Source organism: Mauremys mutica, unplaced genomic scaffold, assembly GCF_020497125.1.
Source record: "Mauremys mutica isolate MM-2020 ecotype Southern unplaced genomic scaffold, ASM2049712v1 001001F_np12_obj, whole genome shotgun sequence".
Lineage (NCBI taxonomy): Eukaryota > Metazoa > Chordata > Testudines > Geoemydidae > Mauremys > Mauremys mutica.
Window position 1 is genome coordinate 92501 of NW_025423091.1, and position 23063 is coordinate 115563.

At 66.1% G+C, this 23063-nt stretch overlaps 1 protein-coding gene across 1 annotated transcript in view; it reads left to right on the top strand.

The window, feature by feature from the left end:
• Nucleotides 1–22812, top strand: part of ERFL (ETS repressor factor like) — a 65762-nt gene extending 42950 nt beyond the window's left edge. The window contains exons 2-5 of the mRNA XM_045000756.1: nt 18473–18707; nt 20629–20788; nt 20885–21008; nt 21919–22812. Coding sequence (XP_044856691.1) covers nt 18473–18707; nt 20629–20788; nt 20885–21008; nt 21919–22451 — 1052 coding nt within the window. The 3' untranslated portion in view covers nt 22452–22812. The remainder of the gene's footprint in view (nt 1–18472; nt 18708–20628; nt 20789–20884; nt 21009–21918) is intronic.
• Nucleotides 22813–23063: the final 251 nt, after the last annotated feature.

Sequence of the window (23063 nt, forward strand, 5' to 3'; positions counted from 1 at the left end):
GAGATAGAGAGATCCAGGGGTTCTGTGTGTGTGTGTGTGTGTGTGTGTGAGATCCAGGGGTTCTCTGTGTGTGTGTGTGTGTGTGAGATCCAGGGGTTCTCTGTGTGTGTGTGTGTGTGTGTGAGATCCAGGGGCTGTGTGTGTGTGTGTGTGTGTGTGTGTGTGTGTGTGTGTGTGTGAGATCCAGGGGCTCTGTGTGTGTGGTTAATAAGAAGTCGGTATCAGCCGTACACCACTGACCGGCGCCGTCTCCACGTTGTGAGTCTGTAGCTGCGGAGAAGTTACTGCGTGTAACTCAAGCAGCCGAGACACCCCGCGCAGAGGCTCTGTAGCATTTTAAAAGCCATGAACTCAAGGGCGGGGGGGGGGGGTAGAAATGATCCCTTCGGCTGGGACACTCCGCGAGGGAGCGAGCGAGGAGGGCGGCCCGGCGGGTACAGCAGAGAAGCCGGGATCCGAGCGGCCCTTTCTCCCCGGAGACACGCGGCGGAGAAGCATCTGCGGGCGGGGAAAGCCCAGGGAGATGCAGCCCGACAGGGAACCACCCTTCGGCAAAGGACAAGTCCTGAGCTGAGGCGCAGAAGCTAAAACCAGCGTCAGACACTGCGCGAAACCCGCTCCCCGGTGACGCTGGTGGTTCATCAATCGCCAGCTCAGGTGCCCAGCGAACAGCTGCAGACCCACCTGCCGCGCGGCCATGGACCATCCACCCCACCCAGCCCCACACCCCTCCAGCCAGCCCCACTGCCACCCCGGCCTTCCCAGAGACCCCCAGAGCTCCGCACCGCCCAGCCCCAGGCACCCCCCCACCCCTCCAGCCAGCCCCACTGCCACCCCGGCCTTCCCAGAGACCCCCCGAGCTCCGCACCGCCCAGCCCCATGCACCCCCCCACCCCTCCAGCCAGCCCCACTGCCACTCCCGCCTTCCCAGAGACCCCCAGAGCTCCGCACCGCCGAGCCCCCTGCACCCCCCCACCCCTCCCGCCAGCCCCACTGCCACCCCGGCCTTCCCAGAGACCCCCCGAGCTCCGCACCGCCCAGCCCCACCCACCCCCACACCCCTCCAGCCAGCCCCACTGCCACCCCGGCCTTCCCAGAGACCGCCAGAGCTCCGCACCGCCCAGCCCCACCCAGCCCCACACCCCTCCAGCCCCACTGCCACTCCCGCCTTCCCAGAGACCCCCAGAGCTCCGCACCGCCCAGCCCCATGCACCCCCCCCACCCCTCCAGCCAGCCCCACTGCCACTCCCGCCTTCCCAGAGACCCCCAGAGCTCCGCACCGCCCAGCCCCATGCACCCCCCCACCCCTCCAGCCAGCCCCACTGCCACCCCGGCCTTCCCAGAGACCCCCCGAGCTCCGCACCGCCCAGCCCCATGCACCCCCCACACCCCAGCCAGCCCCACTGCCACTCCCGCCTTCCCAGAGACCCCCCGAGCTCCCCCAGCTCAGCCCCATGCACCCCCCCACCCCTCCAGCCAGCCCCACTGCCACCCCGGCCTTCCCAGAGACCCCCAGAGCTCCGCACCGCCAAGCCCCATCACCCCCCACCCCTCCAGCCAGCCCCACTGCCACTCCGGCCTTCCCAGAGACCCCCCGAGCTCCGCACCGCCCAGCCCCATGCACCCCCCCACCCCTCCAGCCAGCCCCACTGCCACCCCGGCCTTCCCAGAGACCCCCAGAGCTCCGCACCGCCCAGCCCATTGCACCCCCCACCCCTCCAGCCAGCCCCACTGCCACTCCCGCCTTCCCAGAGACCCCCCGAGCTCCGCACCGCCCAGCCCCACCCAGCCCCACACCCCTCCAGCCCCACTGTCACTCCCGCCTTCCCAGAGACCCCCAGAGCTCCGCACCGCCCAGCCCCATGCACCCCCACCCAGCCCCACATCTCATCTAGCAATGCCCGTACCCCCCAGGCTGCTGCCACTCCATCCGTCCATCCCTCTACAGCCACGTGTACCCCCTCGCTACCCCCATCCCGCCCCCCAGGACGGGGCCGTTTGGCAAAGGGGTTTATTTCCTGGGCCCGCCAGGGAGGCGCCGGTTCGCTGCCGGGGCCCCTCCCTCGCTAGGGGAACAACCCCCCCGCCCCCCAGCGCAGGTTTCACGCTTTGCCCGGCGTTTAGGGGGGGCCCGGCGGCCTTGGCAGGAGCCGCCTTTGAATCGGGATCAAAGCCCCGCGCCGGCGATTAGTTTCCTGGCTCCGCATCGATCCCGCCGAGCCCGGGCGAAGCCGGGCGGGCCCGGGGCTGCGCGCAGCCGGGGTGGAAAAGGGGCCGCGGCGGCCCCCGCCCCCCGCTTTTAGCCCCAGGTTATGAAACAATGAGAGACGGAGCCGAGCCCGGCTCATCCCGCCAGCGCCGCCGCCAGATCCCGATCGATAATTAATGACAGTGAATAATTTACAGCATCGACTGGGCGGGGGGGGGGGGGCGGGGGGGGACCCCGCTCGAGTGAAAAATAACTAAACACCCGCGGCCCCTTCGCCTGCCCCGCCGGGAGCGCCCGGCCCGGGACCGCAGCGAGCGTGGCGCGGCAAAGCGCGCGCGTGTGTCTGTGTGTCCGCCTGTGTCCGTCCGTGTGTGTCTGTGTGTGCCCGCGTGTGTGTGTGTGTGTGACAACGTGCGTGTGTGTCTGTCCGTGTGTGTGTACGTGTGTGTGCCCGCCTGTGTCCGTCCGTGTGTGTCTCCGTGTGTGTGTACGTGTGTGTGTCCGCCTGTGTCCGTCCGTGTGTGTGTGTGTGTGACAACGTGCGTGTGTGTCTGTCCGTGTGTGTGTATGTGTGTGTGCCCGCCTGTGTCCGTCCGTGTGTGTCTGTGTGTCCGCCTGTGTCCGTCCGTGTGTGTCTGTGTGTGCCCGCGTGTGTGTGTGTGTGACAACGTGCGTGTGTGTCTGTCCGTGTGTGTGTATGTGTGTGTGCCCGCCTGTGTCCGTCCGTGTGTGTCTCCGTGTGTGTCCGTCCGTGTGTGTGAGTGTGTGTCCGCCTGTGTCCGTCCGTGTGTGTGTGCCCACGTATGTGTCTGTGACAACGTGCGTGTGTGTCTGTCCGTGTGTGTGTATGTGTGTGTGCCCGCCTGTGTCCATCCGTGTGTGTCTGTCCGTGTGTGTGTAGTGGGTGTGCCCGCCTGTGTCCGTCCGTGTGTGTCTCCGTGTGTGTCCGTCCGTGTGTGTGTGTGTGTGTCCGCCTGTGTCCGTCCGTGTGTGTGTGTCCGCCTGTGTCCGTCTGTGTGTGTGTTCGCGTGTGTGTGTGCGCCCGCCTGTGTCCGTCCGTGTGTGTCTCCGTGTGTGTCCGCGTGTGTGTGTGCGCCCGCCTGTGTCCGTCCGTGTGTGTCTCCGTGTGTGTCCGTCCGTGTGTGTGTGTGCTGCGTGTCTGTGTGTCTGTGTCTGTGTGTGTGACTGTGTGCATGTGTGTCTGTGTGTATGTCCGTGTGTGTGTGTCTGTGTGTGCGTGTCTGTGTGTGTATCCGTGTGTGTCTCTGTCTGTGTGTGTGTGAGTATCTGTGTTTGTTTGAGAGAGTGTGTGTGTGCATGTGTGTCTGTTTGTGTGTGTCCCTGTGTCTGTTTGTGTGTGTCCGTGTGTGTGTCTGTGTGTGTCCGTGTCTGTGTGTGTGAGTGTGTGTGCCCGCCTGTGTCCGTCCATGTGTGTCTCTGTGTGTGTCCGTCCGTGTGTGTGTGTGCCGCGTGTGTGTCCATGTGTGTGTCTTTGTGTGTCCGTGTGTGTGTCTGTGTGCCCGCCTGTGTGTGTCCGTGTGCGTCTCTCTGTTTGTCCGTGTCTGTGTGTGTATCCATGTGTTTGCGTGTGTCTCTGTCTGTGTGTGTGTGTGAGTATCTGTGTTTGTCTGAGAGAGTGTGTGTGCGCATGTGTGTCTGTTTGTGTGTGTCCGTGTGTCTGTTTGTGTGTTTGTCCGTGTGTGTGTCTGTGTGTGTGTGTGTGCCCGCCTGTGTCTGTCCATGTGTGTCTCTGTGTGTGTCCGTCCGTGTGTGTGTGTGCTGCATGTGTGTCTGTGTCTGTGTCTGTGTGTGTCTGTGTGTGCCCGCGTGTGTGTCCGTGTCTGTGTGTGTGTGTGCCTGCCTGTGTGTGTGTGTCCGTGTCTGTGTGTGTGACTGTGTGCCTGTGTGTATGTCTGTGTGTGTGTCTGTGTGTGCGTCTGTGTGTGTGTCCGTGTGTCTGTGTGTGTCTCTGTCTGTATGTGTGAGAGTATCTGTGTTTGTCTGAGAGAGTGTGTGTGCGTATGTGTGTCTGTTTGTGTGTGTCCGTGTGTGTGTGCGTGTCCGTGTGTGTCTCTGTGTGTGTGAGTATCTGTTTGTCTGAGAAAGTGTCCGTGTGTGTGTCTCTGTCTGTGTGTATATCTGTGTGTCTGTGTGTGTGTCTGTGTGTTTACTTCTGCGTAGGTGTCTATAGACAGACTTGTGCGTTTCTATATTTGTGTGTGTCTGTGTGTGTTTATAGTTGTGTCTATGAGAAGCTAGGTTTGTATGGTTGTGATCCCGCACACACACACACACGCACAGCCAGGTGTGCACGTACAGGTGTGCTGATATGTGTGCAGTGGTGAAATGCGAGGCGGCCCCGTGCAGGGAGGTGCAGAGCCCGAGACCCGCTCGAACGAGAGACGAGCAGAGAGGCCAGAGCTGGGGGGAACATCCCCCCCCCCCGCCGCTTTCTGGGGTTTTAACAGTTTGTTTAACGCGGAAAGTGAACTCGCGGGCTCGGGGCTTGTAGCTAAGAAGAGAAGGGACTGGAGGGGGCGGGGGGGCGCTCTGTGCTGGGGGGGGCGGAGGTGTGGGGCTCGAGGCGGAGGGGGGGGGAGAGGCAGCAGGCGGGGGGAGACGGGGGGAATTCCCTCGGCTACTTGTTATAACGTTTCTCCAGGAGGTAGCCGGGAAGTTGAAAGCGTCGGTAACCGAAATCAAAACTAACAAGGAAATGATCCGGCCTCTCATCTGGGCCCGGCTCCTGGGGCCACGGGGCTGGCAGCTTCCGCTTTGATTTGTAAAAAATGCATCACCGCCCCAATCAAACGGAAAATTACTGCAACCCAGGGGGGGCCGGGGGGGGGACAGGCGAGATCTCTGCCGTCCCTGCTCGGCACGGAGGGGTCCCCGCTGCGGACACAGACTCTCCTGTGAGACGGGTCAGCCCGTCCGCCGCCCTACGCGGCCCCCACCCCTCCCCGCTCTCTGGACACCCCTGTACCCCCCTCTGTACCCCTGTACCCCCCTCTGTACGCTCTGTACACCCCCACCTCCCTCCCTCTGTACCCCCCCCCACCTCCCTCCCTCTGTACCCCCTGTACCCCCCTCTGTACGCTCTGTACACCCCCACCTCCCTCCCTCTGTACCCCCCCCACCTCCCTCCCTCTGTACCCCCTGTACCCCCCTCTGTACGCTCTGTACACCCCCACCTCCCTCCCTCTGTACCCCCTGTACACCCCGCCACCCCCTCCCTCTGTACACCCCCCACCTCCCTCTGTACCCCCCGTACACCCCGCCACCCCCCCCTCTGTACAACCCCCTCCCTCTGTACCCCCTGTACACCCCGCCACCCCCTCCCTCTGTACACCCCCCCTCCCTCTGTACCCCCTGTACACCCCCCACCTCCCTCCCTCTATACACCCCCCACCTCCCTCTGTACACCCCGTACACTCAGCCACCTCCCTCCCTCTGTACACCCCCCCACCCTCTGTACACCACGTACACCCCGCCAACTCCCTCCCTCTGTACACCCCTGTACCCCCCTCTGTTCCCCCGTACACCCCGCCACCTCCCTCTGTACAACCCCCTCCCTCTGTACCCCCTGTACACCCCGCCACCCCCTCCCTCTGTACCCCCTGTACACCCCGCCACCTCCCTCCCTCTGTACCCCCCGTACACCCCGCCACCCCCTCCCTCTGTACACCCCCACCTGCCTCCCTCTGTACCCCCTGTACACCCCCCACCTGCCTCCCTCTGTACCCCCCGTACACCCCCCACCCCCTCCCTCTGTACACCCCCCACCTGCCTCCCTCTGTACCCCCCGTACACCCCGCCACCCCCTCCCTCTGTACACCCCCACCTGCCTCCCTCTGTACCCCCTGTACACCCCCCACCTCCCTCCCTCTGTACCCCCTGTACACCCCCCACCTCCCTCCCTCTGTACCCCCCGTACACCCCGCCACCCCCTCCCTCTGTACCCCCTGTACACCCCGCCACCCCCTCCCTCTGTACTCCCCCCACCTGCCTCCCTCTGTACCCCCTGTACACCCCCCACCTCCCTCCCTCTGTACCCCCCGTACACCCCACCACCCCCTCCCTCTGTACCCCCTGTACACCCCGCCACCTCCCTCCCTCTATACACCCCCACCTCCCTCCCTCTGTATCCCCTGTACACCCCCCACCTCCCTCCCTCTGTACCTCCTGTACACCCCGACACCCCCTCCCTCTGTACCCCCCGGACACCCCGCCACCTCCCTCCCTCTATACCCCCCCCACCTCCCTCCCTCTGTATCCCCTGTACACCCCCCACCTGCCTCCCTCTGTACCCCCTGTACACCCCGCCACCCCCTCCCTCTGTACCCCCCGTACACCCCGCCACCTCCCTCCCTCTGTACCCCCTGTACACCCCGCCACCCCCTTCCTCTGTACACCCCCTCCCTCTGTGTATTGGTGCGTGTCGCAGGATGTGTGTGTATGTTGTGTGTGTGTGTGTTGGGATATGTGTGTGATGGTGTGTGTGTGTGTTAGGATGTTTCTGTGTATGTTGAGATGTATGTTTGAGTGTGTGTGTTGGGATGTGTGTGTATATATGTGTTAGGATGTTGGTGTGTATATGTGTGTGTTGTGTGTGTGTTAGGATGTGTGTGTTGGTGTGTGTGTATGTTGGGATGTATGTGTGCTTGTGTTGGGATGTGTGTGTTGAGATGTATGTGTGTGTGTTGGTGTGTATGTGTGTGTTGGTGTGCATGTGTTAGGATGTATTTGTGTGTTGGTGTGTGTTGTGTTGGTATGTATGTGTTAGGATGTGTGTGTTGTGTTGGTATGTGTGTGTGTTGGTGTGTGTGTTGTGTTGGTTTGTATGTGTTAGGATGTGTGAGTGTGTTGTGTTGGTGTGTATGTGTTAGGAAGTGTGTGTTGGTATGTTGTGTTAGGATGTGTGTATGTGTTAGGCTGTGTGTGTGTTGGTGTGTGTGTTGTGTTGGTATGTTGTGTTAGGATGTGTTAGGCTGTGTGTGTGTTGTGTTGGTATGTTGTGTTAGGATGTGTGTGTTGGTGTGTGTGTTGGTGTGTGTGTTGTGTTGGGATGGGTGTATGTGTCGGGCTGTGTGTGTGTTGGTGTGTGACCCGCTGGACCGGGGCCTGTCCGCGCCCCCCCCCCGCCCCCCCGCGGAACACGAGTCTCTCACAAGATTTGTCTTTATTCCCAGTGTCACTTTCTGTCTCTCCGGCCCGAAGTCACGCAGCGGCCGGGCCCGGTTTCCATCCCGCGCTGGAGCGAGTGGGGCTGTCTAGCCCCCCCCCCCCAGCTGCGGGGGGGGGGCAGTTGGGGGAAATACACGCGCTCGCTCAGACTTAATGAAGACAAAGTAAGTGGCTGCCGGGCCCGGCCGCTTCACAGAGCTGCCGAGAGACACTCGAGCCGGGCCAGGCGGGTCCCCAGCGACCCCGACCAACCCGGGCGGGGGAGGAAGAGTTGATGGGGACAGAGAGAGAGAGAGAGAGAGATAGTGAGGGGGTGGATAGATAGATAGTGGGGGGGTGAATGGGGATGGATAGATAGATAGTGAGGGGGGTGGCTGGGGATGGATAGATAGTGAGGGGGGTGGCTGGGGATGGATAGATAGATAGTGGGGGGTGGATAGATAGATAGATAGATAGTGCGGGGGGGTGGATAGATAGTGAGGGGGGTGGCTGGGGATGGATAGATAGATAGTGAGGGGGTGGCTGGGGATGGATAGATAGATAGTGGGGGGTGGATAGATAGATAGATAGATAGTGCGGGGGGGTGGATAGATAGTGAGGGGGGTGGCTGGGGATGGATAGATAGATAGTGAGGGGGATGGCAGGGGAGGGATAGATAGATAGTGAGGGGTAGTATAGATAGTGAGGGGGGAGTGGCTGGGGATGGATAGTAGTGAGGGGGTGGATAGATAGATATATAGATGGGGGGGGTGGCTGGGGATGGATAGATAGTGAGGGGGGGTGGATAGATAGATAGATAGTGAGGGGGGTGGATAGATAGTGAGGGGGGGGTGGCTGGGGCTGGATAGATAGATAGTGGGGGGTGGATAGATGGATAGATAGATAGTGAGGGGGGGGTGGCTGGGGATAGATAGATAGTGAGGGGGGGTGGCTGGGGCTGGATAGATAAGGGGAGGGAGGGAGGGAGTGTGGACACACACGGAGCCGGCCGGTGCTGATGGGGACGGGGCGATAGACGCTGGGAGGGGCGGAGGGCTGGAAGGAGGGAGCGCGGCAGAGCCAGCGGAGGAGGGAGCTCTCCTCTCTCTGGCTCGGGGGGCGAAGCCATGGAGGATGCAGCGGCCCGGCCCGGCTGACGGGCGCCCGGCCACTGCCCGGCAGCGGTAATTATCACCGGCCGCGGTCTGCGCCCCGGGAGGATCCGGGGAGTGGGAGGGGGGATGGGGGAGGGTCCTGCCCAGAGAGAAATAGAAAACGGGGCGGGGAGAGGGGTCAGAATGGGAGTTTCGGGGCATTGGGGGAGTTGGGGGTCGGGGTGGAGAAGGGACAGAATGGGGGTGTCAGGTTTGGGGGAGGTTGGGGGTCGGGGTGGAGAAGGGACAGAATGGGGGTGTCAGGATTGGGGGAGTAGGGGGTCGGGGTGGAGAAGGGACAGAATGGGGGTGTCAGGTTTGGGGGAGTTGGGGGTCGGGGTGGAGAAGGGACAGAATGGGGGTGTCAGGATTGGGGGAGTTGGGGGTCGGGGTGGAGAAGGGACAGAATGGGGGTGTCAGGTTTGGGGGAGGTGGGGGGGCGGGGTGGAGAAGGGACCAAATGGGGGTGTCAGGTTTGGGGGAGGTTGGGGGTCGGGGTGGAGAAGGGACAGAATGGGGGTGTCAGGTTTGGGGGAGTTGGGGGTCGGGGTGGAGAAGGGACAGAATGGGGGTGTCAGGATTGGGGGAGTTGGGGGTCGGGGTGGAGAAGGGACAGAATGGGGGGTGTCAGGTTTGGGGGAGTTGGGGGTCGGGGTGGAGAAGGGATAGAATGGGGGTGTCAGGTTTGGGGGGGTCGGGGTGGAGAAGGGACAGAATGGGGGTGTCAGGATTGGGGGAGTTGGGGGTCGGGGTGCAGAAGGGTCCGACTGTGGAGGTCGGGATATTGGGGAACGGGTGGGGAGGGGCAGATTTCGGGTCTCAGGGTACATGGGAGGCAGGGGAGAGGTTTTGGGGAAAAGGAAATGGGGAGAGGTGAGTTGGGGTAAATTGGGCCAGGCAGAGGTGGGGGGGTCTATGGGGGATGCTGGGGGGAAGGGTTGGATGGTCCTTAATCCTGCCTAAAACTCAGCAAAACAGCTAGATATGGAGTGGGGGGGTGTCCAGGATTGGGGGTTTGGGTGGAGGGGAATATGAGGGAGCTGGGTACAAGTAGGGTGCTGGGTACAAGTGGGGGGGTTGGGTGGAGGGGAAATATGGGGGTGCTGGTTACAAGTGGGGGGTTGGGTACAAGTGGGGGTTGGGTGGGGGAGACTATGGGGGGCTGGGTATAAGTGGGGGGTTGGGTGGGGGAGAATATGGGGGGCTGGGTATAAGTGGGGGGTTGGGTGGGGGAGACTATGGGGGGCTGGGTATAAGTGGGGGGTTGGGTGGAGGGGAATATGGGGGGCTGGGTATAAGTGGGGGGTTGGGTGGAGGGGAATATGGGGGGCTGGGTATAAGTGGGGGGTTGGGTGGAGGGGAATATGGGGGGCTGGGTATAAGTGGGGGGTTGGTGGCGCAAGATTCCTGGTTTCAGACACAGTAGCTGGCAGACGGGGGGTGTCTGTTGGGGGAAGGAGTGTTTTTTGGCGGGTGATGGGGGAGGAAGTGTCTTTGCTCTAATTAACGAGCTGGGTTAATGTCTGTGGCTATAAACCCCCCTGGCCCAGCCCCCACCTTTGGTTTGAAGTTTACATTTTAAAATGCGGCTGGCGAGCGAGGGGATTGGGGGAGGGGCCGGGAGCATCTGGGGGGCGGGCGGGGACAGCCGGGGGGGCCGGGGGGGCCTCTCTCCGACTCGGGGACCTGCTGCGTTTGGGTTTGGTCTCTTGGACACGATTCATTCCTGGGGAGTTGGGGGGATTCATGGCGACCCCTGTTCGCGTCCCATGTTCCTGCCCCCCCCACCATGGGAGTGACCGGGGGGTCACTTTGGGGGTGCACAGGGGGCGGGGGGGGGGGTCCCAGAACCACAAACCCAACGAGCACTGGGAAGATGGGGGCGGGGGGCTCTTAACCCCCCTGAATGGAGAGGGGTCCCCACTCTCTGCCCCGCAAGCCGGCCCCTCTTTGGCGGCGAGAGGCTGGAGTCCTGAGAGCGGCCCTCACCGGGGCCTCCTGCCACCCCGCCCCGCCCCCGCCTCTGTCCCCCTCGTTCCCTGCCTTACGGAGGCGTCATTTCCCCGCGGCCTTTTTCACGTCCCTTCACTTTCTCTGTTTCACCCCCTTACCCAGCCCCCCCCCCCGCCCCCCAGTGCCCCTGTCCAGCCTCCGTCCCGCTTCCTCGCGGTCTGGTCTCTCCGCCGCGCCCGTTCGCTCCCCGGCCACTTTCTCTCTCTGGTTCTTCCAGCGCCCCCGGATACCCCCCAGTGAGTCTCCCCCCTTCTCCCGCAGGTCTCCGCTCTGCCCAGCATGGACTGTAGCTGCGTGTCGGATTTACTGCTCACCTCCCCGGTGCCGGCCCTCTGGGCTCCAGGTAAGGACCCTCCGGCCCTTCCCTTCCCCGCCTCGCCAGGGCCCAGGGCCCCGCCGGGGCTCCGGGAATCCCCCCAGCACCCCCCACAGAGCGGGCAATGGACCCGGGAGAGCAGAGACCGGGGGTCCCGCAGCCCCGGGGGGGGGGGGCGGGCTCCACTCAACTCCCGGCGAGTTTCAAACTCTTCATTTCACCCCGTTAGACTTTCCGCACAGGGGGAAAACCGCTCCCAGCCCAGCCCGGCCGCCGGGGCCCCTTGGGGTCTGGGTGGCCCCGTGTGTAGGAGACACATCGGAAAATGCGACTTAGCGCTCGGCTGTCGGAGTGTGTGATTCTGTCTGTCCTCCCCCAGACCCCCTGTATCCATCCGCCCGTCCCCAGACCCCCTGTATCCATCCGCCCCCAGACCCCCCTGTATCCATCCATCCGCCCCCAGACCCCCTGTATCCATCCACCCCCAGACCCCCTGTATCCATCCGCCCCCAGACCCCCTGTATCCATCCGCCCGTCCCCAGACCCCCCTGTATCCATCCACCCCCAGACCCCCCTGTATCCATCCGCCCGTCCCCAGACCCCCCTGTATCCATCCATCCGCCTCCAGACCCCCCTGTATCCATCCGCCCCCAGACCCCCCTTATCCCTCCGCCCCCAGACCCCCTGTATCCATCCGCCCCCAGACCCCCTGTATCCATCCACCCCAGACCCCCCTTATCCTGCGCCCCCAGCCCCCCTGTATCCCTCTATCCGCCCCCAGACCCCCTGTATCCATCCACCCCAGACCCCCCTTATCCCTCTGCCCCCAGACCCCCTGTATCCATCCGCCCCCAGACCCCCCTGTATCCCTCCATCCGCCCCCAGACCCCCCTGTATCCATCCACCCCCAGACCCCCTTTATCCCTCCATCTGCCCCCAGACCCCCCTGTATCCATCCACCCCCAGACCCCCTGTATCCCTCCATCCTTCCCCAGACCCCCTGTATCCATCCACCCCAGACCCCCCTGTATCCATCCGCCCCCAGACCCCGCTTTATCCATCCGCCCCCAGGCCCCCCATCTCTCTCTTCACACAGACACCCCCTGCCTGTCCCCCTACAGCCTCTGTCTATTCATCTATTCCCATTCCCAGGCTTCTGTCCCTCCATCCCGCTCTCCTACCCACGGCTCCAGCTGCCATCCAGCGCCCGAGCGAGCCCTCGGCATCCTGCTCTGGGGGTGGGGGGGGTGTCATGGCATGTGAATGGACATGGACACAGAGCTGTCATGCCGGTGTGCTTGTATGTTTACACCCACACCCACACCCCAATACATATACAGCTGGGGCTCTAGCTCTCCACACACAGACACACACACACACACACTTACACACCAATACATATACAGCTGGGGCTCTAGCTCTCCACACACACACACACACACACACACACACACACACACACACACGCACACACGCACACACACACACACATGCACACACGCACACACACACACATGCACACACACACGCACACGTGCACACGCACACACACACGCACACACACGCACACACACACTTGCACACCAATACATATACAGCTGGGGCTTTCTCTCTCCACACACACACACACGCACACACACACGCACGCACACACACGCGTGCACACACACACACATGTACACGCACACACACACTTGCACACCAATACATATACAGCTGGGGCTCTATCTCTCCACACACACACACACGCACATGCACACACGCGCACGCACACGCACACACACGCACACACACACACTTGCACACCAATACATATGCAGCTGGGGCTCTATCTCTCCACACACGCACACACACACACACACGCACACACACACACGCACACACGCGCACACACACTTGCGATCACTCTCTCACTGCTCGGCCACGTCTGACGGGCTGTGGGGCTCTGACTCCCGGCCGATCTCAGCGGGTTATTGGGAAGACGAGTCAGTTTCGGGCTGCGCCGGCCAGAGAGGGGCTGACACCCGGGGCCCTGGCTCCCGAGGTGCATCTCCCAGGGGAGCAGTGACCCCCTAAGGCAGCTGAGCCCCACGCCACGGCAGGGACCGCTGGGACCCCCCGAACAGCCGCCCCGCTCCGGGCCAGGCCCCGGGGGACCCGTCGCTGGAGGTTTGAGGGCAGGTGGGACGAACCTGCCTCAGCCCTGCCGGCCCCGGACCCCCCTCGGGAGGCTGAGGCGTCTCGTGCGCCCCCAAGTGTCACCTCACGTGACAAGGACTCGCTGACAAACTCAGCCACAAACTACCAAAGTCAAGAGCCGGGGACCGAGCAGCGGGACCCGGCCGCTGTCGCTAGCGAAGCCTCCAGTCAATCCAGGGGCCAGACACGTGTCAGTGCAGCCACGGAGCGGGGCGTCTGGCGGAACGTCCGGGGCTTGTCCTGGAGCCCGGGGTCCAACGGGGCAAATCTCTAGAGGAGCTGATGGCCCCGGGTGTGTGTCCCCCCCCCCGCCGAGAACCACGAGCGGCGGTTCCTGGGCCTTGGCGGCAGTGAGTTCGCAGGGGCCCGAGCAGCCTGCTATTGCGATACTGCTCTGTGCGTGTGTGTGCGTGTGTGTGCACGCCTGTGTGTGTACGCCTGTGTGAGCACCTCTGTGTGTGTGCATGTTTCTGTGTGTGTGCCTGCGTGTGTGTGTATGTGCGTCTGTGTTTGTGTCTGTGTGTGTGAGCACCTGTGTGTGTGCCTGTGTATGTGCGTGTGTGTGTGTGTGTGTAGGAGAGAGAGACACGCTGTGTGTGTATAAAGCGACCAAGAGTCCTGAGCCACCTTATAGACTAACAGACGTGTTGGAGCAGGAGCTTTCCTGGGTGAATCCCCGCTTCGTCAGACGCGGTGTATGGGGGGGGGGGGTGCGTGTGCAAGAGAGAGACTCTGTCTGTCTGTGTAGACACACACACACATGCCTAGATGTGTGTGTTATATGCGTGTGTATCTGTGAAGGGGCTCCGTGTGGGTGTGTGATTGCCACACACGCTGCACACCTGTCTCCGAGTGTGTAAATGTTACACACCCAGGCAGGGCCTCTCTCGCGCGCACCCCAGCGCCAGGGCAGAGCCGGCTCCGGAGCGGGGCTCCGGGGCGGGGGCTGCGGGGCACCGAGACCGTCAAAGCAGCGGCTGCCTCTCCCCGCCGGGCGCCGCTTCCGGGCTGCGGCTCCTGGGACCCCCCCACCCCCGCTGGTTCATTAGCTGCCAGATCCCGCTTGTCTCTGCAGCCCGCGGACAACTCGCGCCGGGCCCAGGGCGGCCCGAGAGACCCGGGCCTAGGAGCTGGCAGCTCGCCCGGGCTCCGGCACTGGGGCCGGGAGAGGTTCCGCCCCTGCGCCCCGGTGTAGACACAGCTGGGGCGCCGGAGACTCCCTCCGCCCGCCCGCGCTGCCCGCCGGCCCCGTCCACACCCCGCGCAGCAGGGCCCGGGAAACGGGGCGTGACCGTCATTTACCCGCCACGTGCGCGGCCTTCGCCGGGGGCCCGGAGCCCGGTGACACGTCCCGGGAATTGCGGGGGCCGCGCGAGAGAGGCGAGATCTCGGCCCGGCCCGAAGGAGACGCCCAGAGCCACGGCCCGACCTGTCTCTCCGCAGCGGGAGATCTGCCCCCCCCCGCCCCCGGACCGACACGCCACGGCCGCCCCGCGGGAGCCGGAAACAGCCCAGCTCCGGCCAGCGGGGCCGGGGGGTTCTGCCAGGCCGGGCCCGGAGCAGCGCCCGGTGTAACGCCCCGTGTGGCTCCTGCGGGAGGCGGCCGCGCACCGGGTCTGCTCTGCCCTGAGCGGCGATGCCAGGCGGACCGGCCTGGCAAAGGGGCCGGGCCGGGGCGGGTCACACCCGGACTACGAGGCCCTTGAGACAAAGGCCAGACACACCCTGGGGCCCGGGTCGGCCCCGGCCCGTCCTGTCCCGCGCGGCGGCCCGAGGGCAGCGGGGAGCGGAGGGGCGGCTCAGGCGGGCGTTCACCCCCTGGCCGGCTCGTCCTGCGCGGGGCGCCGGGGGGCAGTGACGGGAGCTGGGTGCGAAGGGCCCGTTTGCCCCGCCGGGGCTCGGGTCTGCTCCGCCGGGCGCAGCCCTGGGCTGGTCAGCAGGAAAAGTGGCTCCTGAGCGGGGTCCCTGGAGGGTTTGGGGAGCAGCGGCCGGACCCCCGCTGGGCTGGGCTGGGCTCAGCGCAGGGCCCGGGCCGCCCCGAGGCCCCTTCCAGCTCCCTGGTTCCAGGAGTCCGACTCCAGCCGGGCCGAAAGCCGCCACCGGGAACGGGCCCGGAGCCTCCCAGCCCCCGAGCTCAGCCGCTGCCTGTTTCACAGCCGGGCGAACCGAGGCACAAGCCCCTGGCGCGATTTGCCCAAGTTCCCGCAGCAACCGAGAGGAGAACCCAGGAGTCCGGGCTCCCTGCGCCGCGCTCTGGGCGCTGGATCGGGCCCCTTCCTGCCCTGCACCTCGAGAGCCGAGCGGTGACCCCGCAAGTGACCGGCTCGGCCCCTCCGCAGTCACCCAGAGCCGCGGGGGGGGACGGGACTGGGAGGGAGGCGGGAGCCCCCCGCGGGGCTCAGCCGGGGGTGCAGGTACCGGGCACGCAGGGGCCTTGCCGGGGCCCTCAGCTCAGCGGGAGATTTGCCGAGATTTGCAGCAGGCGCCAAGCCCAGCGCCGGCCCAGGGGCCCCCGACGCCAGTGCGGTGTCCACACGGCTCGTGCGCTCGGCGCTGCCCGGTCACGGAGACCGGTGCGGTGCCACGCGGGGTTCTGGCGGAGGCTCTCCGGGGAGGTGACAGCTGCGGGGGGGGGGGCGGGGAACAAATCCCTCTCCCGCCGGGGCACCGGGGTCTGGAGAGTCCGCGAGCCACCGGCCTGGAGCGGCCGGAGCTGCGGAGACAATCAGCGAGTGTGTGGGCAGAGGCCGGTGTGATTAAATCCCGGGGAGCGCGTGCACACACCCACCCACATCGACACACACCGACACACACAGACAGACAGCCACCCACCCAGCCACCCACCCACCCACACCGACACACACACAGACAGACACACACAGACACACACACCTCGACACCGACATCCCCCACTCTCCCCCCACAATCTCTCTCTCTCTCTCTCTCTCTTTCACACACACACACACTCACACACACACACACACACACACACACACACACAGTCTCTCTCTCTCTCTCTCTCTCTCTCTTTCACACACACACACACACACACACACACAGTCTCTCTCTCTCTTTCACACACACACACACACACACACACACACACACACACACACACACACACACACACACACACACACACACACGCCAGGAATTGTTCCGCGCTCTTTGGTGGGTTTGGTGTCTGTGGCCGCCGCCAGACGAGGCAGGTTTGGGACGCGAGGTCGGTGTCTCGTCCCGGGGCCCGGACCGGGGGAATTGCTCGGACCGCCCCGGGCTGCCGCTCGGTTGCGGTGGCCGGACCCGGCGCGCTGCAGTGTCGGTCGGTCCCCGGAGCGCGAGCAGGGGAGCAGAGACCGCAGCGGGAAATCAAGGCAGCACATGCGCACTGAGCCCCAGCGGAGGCCAATGGACCCAAACGGACGTTGGTTCAGTTTGTTGGGTCATGAAAATATTTGTGATTTTGTCTCGGTTTGGAGCAGGAAAAACTTTCAAACCATCTCGAAAATGCCCACGGGACAGGAACCCCCCCCCAGTCAGTGCACGCGCGCACACGGACACGCGCACCCACATGGACACACTCACACACGGAGACACACACACACACACACACACGTACACACACACACTATTGCGCTACACACACGGACGGACACACACATACGCACACAAGACCACACACACACGGACACACCCACCCACACACACGGACACACACGGACACACTATTGCACTGCACACACGGACGGACACGCACACACGAACACACGGACACGGACACACACACACGGACACACGGACACGGACACACACACACGGACACGGACTGTGACGGACACCCCCACACACAAACACACGGACACACACACGGACACACACACACGGACACGGACTGTGACGGACACCCCCACACACGGACACACCTGGCTCTACCCTTACACGCCTGCCCCCGCCGGACGCCGGGATTGGGCCCGGGGGCCTCTCGCTGGCTGAGCCCCGGTTCCGTCCAGTCCCGCTGGGCCCGGGCCCCTGCGCCGGTCGGGCCTTGCTCTGCCCCGGGCCGGACACCGACACCAGCGGGGGGCAGCGGGGACCCCCCCCTCAAACTCCGCTACGGGGCTGGAAGCCGCTCGCCCGCCCGGGCCGGAGTCCGGAGCCCGCGGGCGCTTCACCCGGGTGTCTCCGGCCAACCCAGGGGTCCGTGGGGGAGGGGCTCGCCGCGACGTCAGCCCCTCTCGGCTCTTTTTGATCTAACCCTGGGACCTCGGACCTGACCCCCCAGCCCGTTACCCCCCCCCCAGCCAGGGATTTCCCCCCCGTCCCCCATCGCTTCGCTGGGATCTCGGACCCGGTACCCCCCCCCCACACACAGCCCGGGATCCGCCTCCCACAGCCCGGGATCCGCCTCCCACAGCCCGGGATCCCCCGCACACACACAGCCCGGGACCCCCCCACCCTCCATCGCTTCGCTGGGATCTCGGACCCGGTACCCCCCCCACACAGCCCGGGATCCGCCTCCCACAGCCCGGGATCCGCCTCCCACAGCCCGGGATCCCCCCACCCTCCATCGCTTCGCTGGGATCTCGGACCCGGTACCCCCCCACACACACAGCCCGGGACCCCCCCACCTTCCATCGCTTCGCTGGGATCTCGGACCCGGTACCCCCCCCACACAGCCCGGGATCCGCCTCCCACAGCCCGGGATCCCCCGCACACACACAGCCCGGGACACCCCCACCCTCCATCGCTTCGCTGGGGTCTCGGACCCGGTACCCCCCCCCCACACACTGCCGGGGACCCCCCCACCCTACATCGCTTCGCTGGGTTATTGGACCCGGTACCCCCCCCCACACACAGCCCGGGACCCCCCCACCTTCCATCGCTTCGCTGGGATCTCGGACCCGGTACCCCCCCCCCCCACAGCTCAGGACCCCCCCAAATGCTTCTCTGGGACCTCGGACCCCCCCTCCCCCCCAATCCCCGGGGCCGGAGCCAAGCGGGTTCCTAACTTCGCGGGGGGAGCGGGCATTGCGGGGAGGTCCGTGCGGACTGGGCAGGGGAGGGCGGTTCCGGCTGCAATCAGCAACCGGGCCGACTCGCCCCCTCCCCCGCCAAACCCGGTACCGAGGAGCTGGGCTCGCGGCTGTGGTGCGCCAGGCTGGCGGGGGCGAAACCCGGCTCCTCTCCCGTGCGCAGGGGTGGGGAGTGGGACCCGGCTGGTCTCCACGGCCCCAGGGCCGGGGGGACCCTCGGCTGCCCCGTTGGGTTGGGGGTGGGGGTTGGGGGGTGTCCTCTCCCCCTGCGCCCCGCTGGGAGGGACCCGTCTCCTCTGCCCCGTGCGCCCTGCGCCACGTCTCCAAGCCAAGGCGATCCCAGGGCGCGCTCCGGGCGCTGACGGGTCCCGCTTCCCCGCAGGCTTCGCCTTCCCCGACTGGGCCTACAAGCCCGAGTCGAGCCCCGGCTCGCGGCAGATCCAGCTGTGGCACTTCATCCTGGAGCTGCTGCAGAAGGAGGAATATCAGGGCGTGATCGCCTGGCAGGGCGACTACGGCGAGTTCGTCATCAAGGACCCCGACGAGGTGGCGCGGCTGTGGGGCATCCGCAAGTGCAAGCCCCACATGAACTACGACAAGCTGAGCCGGGCGCTGAGGTGAGGGGCTGGGGGGAGCCCCCCAAAGCGAGACGGGCTCAGCTCGGCACCCCCAGCCCCGGGGAGCGCGCCCCCCCCCCCGAGCCTCCCCCCAGCCGCCGGAGCGCACAGGTCCCAGCTAGCGAAGCGGGGGGTTGGTGGGACGGTAGTTAACGGCTCCAGAGCCGGGACTCCTGGGTTCTTTTCTCAGCTACGGGAGACCAGGCTGAGGCATTTGTCTGGGCCCTGCCTCAGTTTCCCCACACATAAAATAAGCGGGGGGGAGGGGTTATTTGAAGCTCCCCATGATTGGGGGGTGGAGTCAGCAGGACGCTGGGGGTGGGGGTAGCGGTGTTTGTAACGTCTGTAGCGATGAGTCCAGCCCTGCCCCCCCCCAGCTCCCTGGCTGCCCCCCCTCCACTGAGAGGCGGGATGGCGCATTGATTCACTTCGGCCGGCCGGGCTCCCTGAGACTCCGCCTCCGGCTCATTAATATTAATGAGCCGCTAAATGCTATTGAGGGCCTCGGACCCGACCCCTGGCTGGGAAATAAACTCCGCCAAGGTGGGGGCCAGCAGGGGGCGCTCCCCTCTCATTGTCCGTGCTGCCCCCACGGGGCGCTAGGGGGCGCTGTGCTGCAGGGAGCTGGGGGGCACCAGGGGGCGCTCCCTGGGCTGTCCGTGCTGCCCCCAAGAGGCGCTAGGCGGCGCTGTGCTGCAGGGACCGGGGGGCTCAGCAGGGGGCGCTCCCCGGGCTGTCCGTGCTGGCCCCATGGGGCGCTAGGGGGCGCTGTGCTGCAGGGAGCTGGGGGGCACCAGGGGGCGCTCCCTGGGCTGTCCGTGCTGCCCCCAAGGGGCGCTAGGGGGCGCTGTGCTGCAGGGAGCTGGGGGGCACCAGGGGGCGCTCCCTGGGCTGTCCGTGCTGCCCCCACGGGGCGCTAGGGGGCGCTGTGCTGCAGGGACCGGGGGGCTCAGCAGGGGGCGCTCCCCGGGCTGTCCGTGCTGGCCCCAAGGGGCGCTAGGGGGCGCTGTGCTGCAGGGAGCTGGGGGGCACCAGGGGGCGCTCCCCGGGCTGTCCGTGCTGGCCCCAAGGGGCGCTAGGGGGCGCTGTGCTGCAGGGACGGGGGGCTCAGCAGGGGGCGCTCCCAGGGCTGTCCGTGCTGCCCCCAAGGGGCGCTAGGGGGCGCTGTGCTGCAGGGAGCTGGGGGGCACCAGGGGGCGCTCCCCGGGCTGTCCGTGCTGGCCCCAAGGGGCGCTAGGGGGCGCTGTGCTGCAGGGAGCTGGGGGGCACCAGGGGGCGCTCCCGGGCTGTCCGTGCTGCCCCCAAGGGGCTCTAGGGGGCGCTGTGCTGCAGGGACGGGGGGCTCAGCAGGGGGCGCTCCCCGGGCTGTCCGTGCTGGCCCCAAGGGGCGCTAGGGGGCGCTGTGCTGCAGGGAGCTGGGGACCTCAGCAGGGGGCGCTCCCCGGGCTGTCCGTGCTGGCCCCAAGGGGCGCTAGGGGGCGCTGTGCTGCAGGGACCGGGGGGGCACCAGGGGGCGCTCCCCGGGCTGTCCGTGCTGCCCCCAAGGGGCGCTAGGGGGCGCTGTGCTGCAGGGAGCTGGGGGGGCACCAGGGGGCGCTCCCCGGGCTGTCCGTGCTGCCCCCAAGGGGCGCTAGGGGGCGCTGTGCTGCAGGGACCAGGGGGGGCACCAGGGGGCGCTCCCCGGGCTGTCCGTGCTGCCCCCAAGGGGCGCTAGGGGACGCTGTGCTGCAGGGACCAGGGGGGGCACCAGGGGGCGCTCCCCGGGCTGTCCGTGCTGGCCCCAGGGCACGTGGGAACCAGGAGCTCCCCCACTTCCAGTGTCAGGGTTGACTCCTTTCTGCCCTTTGACCCCACACTGCGGGGGGGGGGGCGGCGCATGGCGCTGGCCCCTCCCCCACTGACACTCCCCCCCCCCCCCCAGGTATTACTACAACAAGCGGATCCTGCACAAGACGAAGGGGAAACGCTTCACCTACAAGTTCAACTTCAGCAAGGTGGTGCTGGTGAACTACCCGCTGCTGGAGCTGGGCGCCGCCCCCTGCCTGCTGGCCCCCTGCCCCGGGGGGGCGCACGGCCCCGAGGTACTGCGGGGGGGCGGGTCCTGCAGATGCGGGGGGGGGCAGGGAGATGTCTGTCCCCCCCCAGGACTCACTGCCTCTTTCTGCCCCCACCCCCAGACCCTGCAGTCCCTCTTCTCCAGCCCCCGCCTGGGGGACCCCCCCGGACGCGGCCCCCTCTTCGAGCGCCAGGCCGAGAGCGAGAAGCTGCGGCTGGACTCAGCCCTCCCCTTCCTGGGCTCAGGTGAGAGCTGGGGCGGGACATGGGGGTACAGAGCCCCCCGCTCCTCCCGGCGGCTGCTGTTCAGAGGCAGGGACGTGAGTTCGTCCCCACTTCCCCCAGCCCTCCCCCCCCACAGCAGCTCCAGCAGGCCACGGGCTGGGGGGGCCACGGGCTGCGCCCCCTCCTCTGCAGGGGGTTCATGGGAAGGCAGGGGGAGGCCTGACTGCTACCCCGTGGGGGGGGGGTGTCAAAAAACCTGATTCAGCCATAGCTGAGGACAGAACCCAGGAGTCCTGGCTCCCAGTCCCCCCCAAGCCCTAGCCCCCACTCCCCTCACACGCCCAGAGCCAGGGAGGGAACCCAGGAGTCCTGGCTCCCAGCCCCCCCCAAGCCCTAGCCCCCACTCTCCTCACACGCCCAGAGCCAGGGAGGGAACCCAGGAGTCCTGGCTCCCAGCCCCCCCCAAGCCCTAGCCCCCACTCCCCTCACACTCCCAGAGCCAGGGAGGGAACCCAAGACTCCTTGCTCCCAGCCCCCACTCCCCTCACACTCCCAGAGCCAGGGAGGGAACCCAGGAGTCCTGGCTCCCAGCCCCCCCGCAAGCCCTAGCCCCCACTCCCCTCACACGCCCAGAGCCAGGGAGGGAACCCAGGAGTCCTGGCTCCCAGCCCCCCCCAAGCCCTAGCCCCCACTCCCCTCACACGCCCAGAGCCAGGGAGGGAACCCAGGAGTCCTGGCTCCCAGCCCCCCCGCAAGCCCTAGCCCCCACTCCCCTCACACTCCCAGAGCCAGGGAGGGAACCCAGGAGTCCTGGCTCCCGCTGGCGCAGAAGGGTGGAGGGGAAGGTGAGGTGGGGGGTTTGGGTGCTGGGGGTGGGGTGAGCCGGTTGGGGGGGGCTGGTCACTCATGTCTCCCCTTCTGTCCCCCCCAGGTGTCTCCAGCTATTCGAAGCCCCCCTTGCTGGCCCCCTACGGCAGGACGCCCCCCTTCACCGAGTACCCCTGGAATTTTAACCCCTACCTCTCCAGCGCCTTCCCCCTCAGCAGCTCCAAGCTCCCCGCCTCCCTCTACTCCCCCCATTTCTACCCCAACCCTCTGGCCCAGCTCCCAACCCCCGTCTCCCTGCTGGCAGGGGAGGGGGCCGAGAGGGGGCCCCTGGGCCCAGCGGCCATGCCCCGTCTGTGCCTGCCCCCCCACGGTGCAGCCCTGCCCCTGAGGGGCGAGGGCCACGGGCCGGGGGGGCGGGAGAGGGAGGCGCTGGGGGACCGGGGGGCGAGCCCCCCGGGGGGCCCCAAGGAGGATCCAGGCTCCGACTCGGAGCTGGAGATCACGGATCTGAGCGAGTGCAGCTCGGAGAACGAGTCGGGCCCCGAGAGCCCGGAGCTGAAACTGGGAGCTCTGGAGGGGGCGCCAGGGGCCGCCGGGGGCCGAGCCAAGGAGGGGAAGAACCCCAAGGGGACCTGAGCACCGGACCCCCCAGCACAGGGCAGCTGCAGCCAGAGCCCCCGGGGTCGGCCAGCGAGGCCCGGATGCGCCCTGCTCTATTTTTATAGGAAAGTTTTATTCAGAGAACGTGCTGGATCTGACCCAAATCGGGCCCTGATCCGCCCAACCCAGAACCCCCCCCATGGAGTGTTGGACACCCCCCAGTGCACCTCGGCCCCTCCCCCAATCCATGGTGGGTCCTGGGGGGTGGCACCACAACCCCCACTTCTGTCAACGCCCCTCACTCCCGACCCGCAGCCCCTGCAAACCCAGACCTGCCCCCCACAGCTCCGCCGGTGCCCCTCACTCCCGACCTGCAGCCCCTGCTAGCCCAAACCTGCCCCCCCCACTTCTGTCAACGCCCCTCACTCCCGAGCCGCAGCCCCTGCTAGCCCAAACCTGCCCCCCCCCGCTCCGCCAGTGCCCCTCACTCCCGACCTGCAGCCCCTGCTATCCCAGACCTGCCCCCCCCACTTCTGTCAACGCCCCTCACTCCCGAGCCGCAGCCCCTGCTAGCCCAAACCTGCCCCCCACAGCTCCGCCGGTGCCCCTCACTCCCGACCCGCAGCCCCTGCAAACCCAGACCTGCCC